This window comes from Plasmodium brasilianum, assembly GCF_023973825.1.
Source record: "Plasmodium brasilianum strain Bolivian I chromosome Unknown PB_00_01, whole genome shotgun sequence".
Taxonomy (NCBI): Eukaryota; Apicomplexa; class Aconoidasida; order Haemosporida; family Plasmodiidae; genus Plasmodium; species Plasmodium brasilianum.
Window position 1 is genome coordinate 378,192 of NW_027122924.1, and position 8,571 is coordinate 386,762.

The following is an 8,571-nucleotide window of genomic DNA, read 5'->3' on the forward strand; positions in this document are numbered from 1 at the left end:
TTCCTCTTTGTTTATTTTTACATTTTGTAATATGCATATTGTTAGTTATTATTATGAAGATAGGTGTTGCTGTATTTTCTACAATACGATATAATATATAGTTAGTATGGAATAATTTTAAATATATTCTCATAACATATTAAATAAAAAAGGATATATTAAAATTTTATTAGATAAGGATGATTAGGCATATAATAAAATTTAAAAGTACTTATTTGTAAATATATCATTAAGAATTTCGATATTTAATTATATACATTTAATGGGATATTTATTATTAAAGAATATGTTATTGTAATTACTAAATATTTAAATATATAAAATGCAGTTGTGCTGTATTATATTAGATCTTTTTAATTATATACTATTAAAATGTTTCATCATTGAAGTTATTTAGTTCTTAATTAAAAATATTAATGTAAAAAAATGTTACAAATATAATTTATTCTATAAGATAAATTAGGTGTTATCTTTCATTAAGAATTATATTAATTGATATAAATACTAATAAAAAAAGTACAAAAAAGGAATAAATCCTATATATATTTTCATTATTTAAGCATTGATACATATTTTTGTATAGTTTTAACTACTTCATGTAGTGTATGTAATGTAAAATTAAAAGGAAATAATAAATATGAAGGAAGAATAAATATAATTTATGCATATTTTCATTTGCAATCTAACAATAATTTATTCCTCATTTAAATGTTATTTTTTGCATAAAACATCAAAAAAAAATTCATTTTTTATAAAAATTATACAAGTCGTTATATTATTGATTTTATATATGCAATATACAGGATGAAACTTTAAAAAAATTATTTTCAAATGTGAAATATAGTGAATTTTGATCTAAGGGCATTGAGGTAGATCATAATTTCAAATGTAATATATTTAAGTAATTAAAAAGCATATGCAAAATTAAATATAATAACATTTATAAACAAGTTGCAATAAATTCAAAAAAATTTGCTAGAAAGGGATAAATTACGAGGCTATATTGGGAGTTTTTCACATTATAAATATAGTGTATATGAAGAAATAGGAATAGGGCTTAAAAGCGATTCACTAGATAATGATGTTTAAGCAAAAGTTAATGAATTTCTTAATCTACAATCTTCACTTACCACAGCACACAGGATATATAGCTTTAATTGTGATTTATTCGTAATAATTCAAGCTAAATGAATGATAAATATGAAGATAAATATTTCATTATTATTTTTCAAATTATAAGAGTATTATGAATAGAGATATTTTTAATAATGTTGGGATTTCTATACATAAAAAATGTATCAGTTATATAAGTAATATAATTTAAAACAGAAAGAAGTGTTGTAAGGCATAAATATTTGTATGTTTCTATTATATTTTAAACTGTGATGATGAGTTCAATCGAGCTCTTATATGCATTTGTCCCAAATGATGCGAGTTGCAATAAAATAGAATGTTTTAATTCAACTAAAACTGTTGAAGAAAAATTAGATTTCATTGATTTTGATCAAGATTTTTTGGGGACATTACTTTTTACTAAATTTCATATTAAGAATAGTATCGAAGAATTACCACTTTGATCGCAGCATACGTCTTAAGAAGAAATATGACTATAGTTAAAACAACGGACATCAATGGTATGGTAATAGATCTTTAATGGAAAGTCTAAAGACTATATCCATTATAAACGGAGAAGTAGTTTGCAAGCATTAAGAAATTAGGAATAATATGAATTTTATTAGTTCAGAAACAAAAAATAGCTCTTCACCTCCAAAATAAGACTCATATGATCTTAGATGGAAATTAGGCAAATATGGAAAACTGAGTTTTCCTACTGAGAAACCAGAGTCAGATATATCTGGTTCTTGAAAATATATGGAAGAATTGGTAAAATAAGGCATTTCTATAATTATAACGAATTCTGAGGTTTACCGATTAAAAGAGAAAGGGGTTTTACATCCTCGAGAAAAAAAAAGAGTTTTAAAAAAAAAGAAAATTCCAATGAGTGAAACAGACTTCAAAAGAATTAGAAAGATCAGTATGTGCAAAAGTTGTAAAGAATAAACAAGTGCTAATTACTAATATTAAAATTTCATGTGGAAAACACTTCCTAGATAAGGTGACGTATCTAATATATTAAAGAATACTTTTGTTCGTATTTTTATTGCAATATTTTTGGTAATAGGAATAATTTTTGTTTTTTTCCATTATTTTAATGTAGATAAAAAATTCATTTTGTACGATGAATATATTAGAATTTGCCATTTTTGGTGTATTTTTCTTAAAATATCATAATTGTAAAAAATTCATATTATATATATTTTATGTCATTAACATGTTTATTAGTTTACCCCCTTTCGATCCAGTATATGTTAAATTAAAAATGGAAGAAAATGTATAAATTTAATTACTTATAATTAAGTACATAAGAATTATTAGGGATTCACTCCAAGACCTAATTGTTTAAATTTGGACAAGAGGTCATATAAGTATACAAAGTAGTATGAGCTACATTTATCTAAGATTTTATAGAATATCTACTGATGTATATCCAAGATATTAGGAAGCATACAAAATAGAGTTAATTAAACATTTCTATTCAATAGGAATGATGCACCGAAAACAAATATATAATTGATTTAATTAAAATATGTATACTTTTTTTTTGAATATTTTATGTTTATTTGAATATATATATATATATATATATATATATATATACTTTTTTGTTTTTTTTTAATTTCTGAGTAATTTTTTTATTTTAATTTTTCTTTTAGTACTTTTTTTTTTTTTACTTAAAAACTATTTTTTTTAAATAAATTCAATTAAAACGTACAGGATTACTTGGTCTTATATGTATAAAAATAAATATTGTTTTGATATTTGATCATAGTTTAAGATTTTAATAACCTATATATAGTAAAAATAGTTTGATAAAATATTTTTTTTATTTTATATATATTAAATAAATTGTTTATTAACTTCATTTTATGCTTTGTTAGAGTTTCAAATATAATAGATATATTTTAGTTATACTTAATACATAAATAAATATATAGTTACGAATTTATTTTATTTATTTAGAACAAATAATTTAGCATATAATTTGAGAGAACCACACACTTATCCATATTATATTTTGATGTAAAACATAAAAAATTACAGGTTAACCGTTTTTTAAAAAAATATATAAATATCAAATTACCTTTAAAAAAAATAATATGATCCATGAGAAAATGTTTGGGTTTCCAATGATACATTTATATGTGTATTTTATCTTTTTTTAAAGAAAATAATATTGTATTTAGGGAATTTTGTTTTTAAATGTATAAAGTTTATTATTGTTCTAAAAGTATTATGACATAATATAAAATATTAAATTTCTACTTAATTCAGTTTTCATATTAGAGTAATTACTGGAATATATTTTTTATATATAATATATTAATTTATAGGGTAATAAATTGTAATTGAAAAAATCACATTTAATTAAAAAATGTAAATTATTAATAGATTTAATACATTTAATTGTATACAAATAAGTCAACGGTAAAAAATAAATATGACACATGAGTATTAAACACAGCATCGTTACAAAATTGTATTTTACTTTTTTTCGTTGACATAACTATAAACACAATTTTTACTTGCATTATAATTTATTATATAAATATATTTATATATTCAATATTTCATATAAAAATGAAAAAAATATAAAATAACTATATTTTTAAAGAAAAAATATGTAAGAAATAAAAAAAAAAAACACTTGAGAAAAACTGCTATTTACTAGAGTGCTTGAGTATATGCTATAATTAACATATTAACTTCACGTAAGATGTAGAACATACCATTTCTTGTAATTTATTTTGTAAAAAAAGTTGTGTATTTCATTCTTCATGGACTCTTATATATTAAAGTTTTTTCCTCTAAAAAATTTTGCTTAACTGTTTAAATTATATATTGAAGAAAAGATGAAATCATTTAAAATATACAAAATGAATGTTATGCATAATATTGAAATATGTTCACAAAATCCAAAGGAATGAATATATAATGTCAATTTTTAAAATTAAGATTTAGTATTTCAAAAAAATTATTTTAAATGTAATAATTACTTTTTCTTTAAATGTTAACATATGGAAATAAACTTAAGTGATATTTTTTTTTTTTTAACATTAATAATATTAATTTGATTACAATAGATTTAAATTATTATGCGCTCTACTAAAAATATACAATGAATAAAATTAATAGGTTATAACATAATTTTAATATTATAAGAACTTTTTATATAATATGAAGACGATAATTGTTTATATTTCATCTTAAAATTATATATCCAAGAGTATGTATTAATATAAAGTAGTATAATGTGAGACATTTTCTAAATTATTCCATATTAAAAGTTATTAAATATTTTATATTCTTAAAATTTTTTTATAATCCTTTTATATATGTCATATATATATCCTTTTTGTTTGCTTTCATTTTTAATAATATATAGCTAAAATTATTTCTAAAATAATTTGATTGCATACATTACTTTTACACTCAATTAATTTTTACCTTATATTTTATAATTATATAATTATTTTTCTCTTTGCATATTTTTATACATTTTTAAAAGGAATAAGTAAAATGTGGAAACTAAGAAATTATGAATATTCTATTAATAATAAATCATATTCGGGTACAGATATTAATTAATGTATTGTAAAATTCTTGTAAAAAAATATAATTTTCAGTATTATATTACTTTTGAAAATATTACGTAATATCAGAGATTTTATGGTAAGCATAAATTTTATTTTATTAATACATAATTGCTCATTAGAGTGAATGTATTTTTTTTTAGATAGCTACTAGTGCATATTGTATTTAATGAAAAATATGTTTTATAAATTCATATACATTTTCTATTGTTTTTCCTACAACAATAATTAATTTATCTGATCATAAAAGGAAACTATAAAAGTAATGTGTATAAAATTAGGATCAATATTTGGAAATAATGGAATCGTTCATAATTAGTTTCTGAATATTTATTAGTATATATTTTCTATATTTTAAATTTTATTTTAAATAAATAATATATATTTATCATTGACTGAATAATTTTTATTTTTTTTTTATCTTATCTGATTTTATTTTAGTTGCAATTATTTTATATTATTATTATTTTTTTTATAAAATAACTCTATATAGAAATTGCACTTCATTAATTTTTATGTTATTCTTAGTTCGAAAATTTTAATATGAGTTATATTTATATAAATTTAATTTATTACCTTTAAATTAAAATAAAAAATTCAAAAATACTATAAAAAGTTTATATTATTATTTAGAGGATTTAAAATATTGTTAATATTTTTATCAGTCTCTATATAATACTATTAAAAAACTGTACAGTGAAAGAAAATTTTAAGTCACTTACTTTTATTAAAATACTTGTATTTTTTTTTTTTAATTTGGATATATCATCATAACAAAAATGTAATATTATAATAAAGTTTCTTATATTTTTTGGAGTAGTTAACTTTTTATTTATAAACATTACATTTTCTTATTATAGAAATATTATATACTTATAAATATTGAATATTTACATTTTTTTTAGTATATCTATTGTAAATGTATGGATGAGAAGAAAAAACTAGATGGATATTCAGGTTTAACAACTAATGGACTACTATCAGAGAGTTCATTGGATATAATATCGTCTGGATATACATTTGGATACGAGGGTGATACTGAATTAATAAATAAAAAAAGAAATATATATAAGAATGTCATAGTCCCTAAATCACAAAAAAAAATAATAAAAGAAATTGTATTAAAGGAAGAAGAAAGGAATAAATTATCTATGAAAAAACAATATTCTACACTCAATAGAATAGATTCATTTTTTGAAAAAAATATATTCAATAAATTATATTCTATAGATAAAATTATGTATAACATGGAAATTAATGAAGAAAATGCACGAAAAATGGTAAATAAAAAGGTAGGATTATAAATTGTTCCAACATTTTCAATATTTTTGGCAGGATTCGTAGTTTTAACAATAAATACCATGTATAAAGTAGTACGAAAATATTTAGTAGAATCATTGTCTGAGTTACCAAAAGAAATATTATACTTTTTTTCAGGATTTTTAATATTATTCAGTGCGTTAATAATATTGGGTATTATTTATACTTTGATAAAACGTGAAAGATATAAAAGAATAAAGGTAAATAATCCTAAAATATGTTATAGTATTGTTAATTCCTTTGACAATAGAAATATTTAATATGGTATAAGAAAATATGTAGTATTCTTAGAAATAAAATATACATAAGAAATATGAGTGTGTTTACTTAAATTTAATAATACCACATACACTTACATAACTATTTTGATATAAAATATAAAATCATGTATTCTTAATTATTAGTGCTTGTAAATGTTTTATTTTTTAAATTACTATTTTAATTAATCATTAAAACTTAATATTAATACATAAAAAATATATATATATATTAGAATATATGTATACGAAATATATGAAGTTCTATAATATTCATATATGAAAGAGTATTTAGTATATTTTCGTTAAATTAATAAGAAATTCTATGTTTTCAACAATATAAAATGGATGTAGAACTTTTTTATTTCTTGTACATTTTTATATTCTTAATGATTATTTCGTAATTTTAACAAAAATAAATGTAGTATCTATTCTAAATTAATTGTAAATACCTTTATCTGTATATTATAAAATGTATAGACTGATTTTTTTGAGATGTTTTAGAAAAAGTACATTTAGTTAATTTTTACTATAGATAATAATAGTATAAATGTATTATAATAAGTATTTACTACGAAAACATTTTAAATATATGTTTAAATTAATGAATATTTTATGTCCGAAAATGTAAATATGAAATAAAATAATATTCTTTTTAGGAATGAATTAATTATAGATGAAATATAATTTTGAAAATTTTAATTTATTGTATCTAAGAACGATCTATATATACTGCTTATGCAAAACATACTTTTAATTCATTTTCATAATAACTAAAGAAATAAACATTATAATAAAATATTATAAATATAAATTCTATATTAATTTTTATTTTTTATTTAATATTAAATATTTTAATACCTATTAGAATCCTTAATATTATGTAATACATAATTATAGGAAACAATTATGTCATTATATATATGTATTTATACTGGAAATAAATATAAATAAAAATTAATGGTTATAATTGAAACAGTTATAATATTCATAGCATATATTTAAAAATAAATAATATAGATGTTTAACATTCATTCATATATTTATCTTTAATGGGTCATAATGTGTATAATTATAGAAAATTTATTGTAACATTTTTTTTTTGTAATTCTTGCTTTATATTTTTAAGTAAATATACTATAATTTATAAGATAAAATAATTATATGAAAACAAATGTATACTTTTTTTTAATTACATTTAAACTACATATTTTATAAATGTTCCTTAAATATATTTTAGGGAAATAATAAAAATTCCTTGTGTAAATTTATAATTGGTAAATGTAGTATTATATGTACAAAGGAATATTATATATTTTACTAGCATATCTATGTATAAATTAAAATTAGTACTAAATTACGGAAATTTTGAAGAATAATTTAAATTTGTTTGAGTAATTATTTACTAATAATATTCAACACTTCTAAGATGAAAATTGTGCAATTGAGTGTCCTTATATAATGTCATACTATTTTTTTATATATTTTGCTTAGCCAAGAGAGGATTATTGAATATATAATTTATTAGTTTTATCAAAATATTCTTATATAACTGAATAATAATTTCATTAATATAGTAATATTTATAACTGGAATTAGTATGCATGCGTTAGAATTTAGATTTAAGAATATTTAATTTCTATTTATATTATAATGAGAATTCAATGCATATAAATAATATTCATAATGCACTTACTTTTTATTTACAGTGGTGCATTAAATAATATACAGAAATTATGTGATAGTTTAATTAATTCTTCAATTTTGTACTTTAGTATTTTTCATAATTTTAATAAAATATAATACTTGAAAATCTAAAGAAAATAAAGATTATATATAAATAAAAAAAAAAAGTGTAATACTAATAAATGAAAAGATAACATATATATTAGTACATTAATAAAAAGTTAAAAGAACTTATATATTAAATCTATATAATTAAATTAACGTATTATTGGAAAATAGAACAGTCTAAATAGTTTATATTTTAATATGTAACTTGGTGAATATTATTTGAACAAATATGTTTTGAGTAAGAAATTACATGTAATTAATGCATAATATATTAATACAGGTCGATAATATTATATACATAAAATATAAATTAACATTTATAAAAATGGAATAATAACTTATTTTACAAACAGCATAAATCTGTATTTTTACTATTTAAAAGTTATTTATAGATATAATATGTTTATATGTGGAATACTGAATAAGGTATCAGAATAATTTTATGTATACAGGGGAATATTATGTTGTATATGAAATATGTTAGCATT

At 18.6% G+C, this 8,571-nt stretch overlaps 1 protein-coding gene across 1 annotated transcript; it reads left to right on the forward strand.

The window, feature by feature from the left end:
- Positions 1-5,635: 5,635 nt before the first annotated feature.
- MKS88_000067 (uncharacterized protein) lies at positions 5,636-6,213 on the forward strand (the record flags this gene model as incomplete). Its single annotated transcript, XM_067214159.1, has 2 exons — positions 5,636-6,004; positions 6,169-6,213. 2 exons carry the CDS (start codon positions 5,636-5,638, stop codon positions 6,211-6,213), a joined length of 414 nt encoding a protein of 137 aa, XP_067075956.1.
- Positions 6,214-8,571: the final 2,358 nt, after the last annotated feature.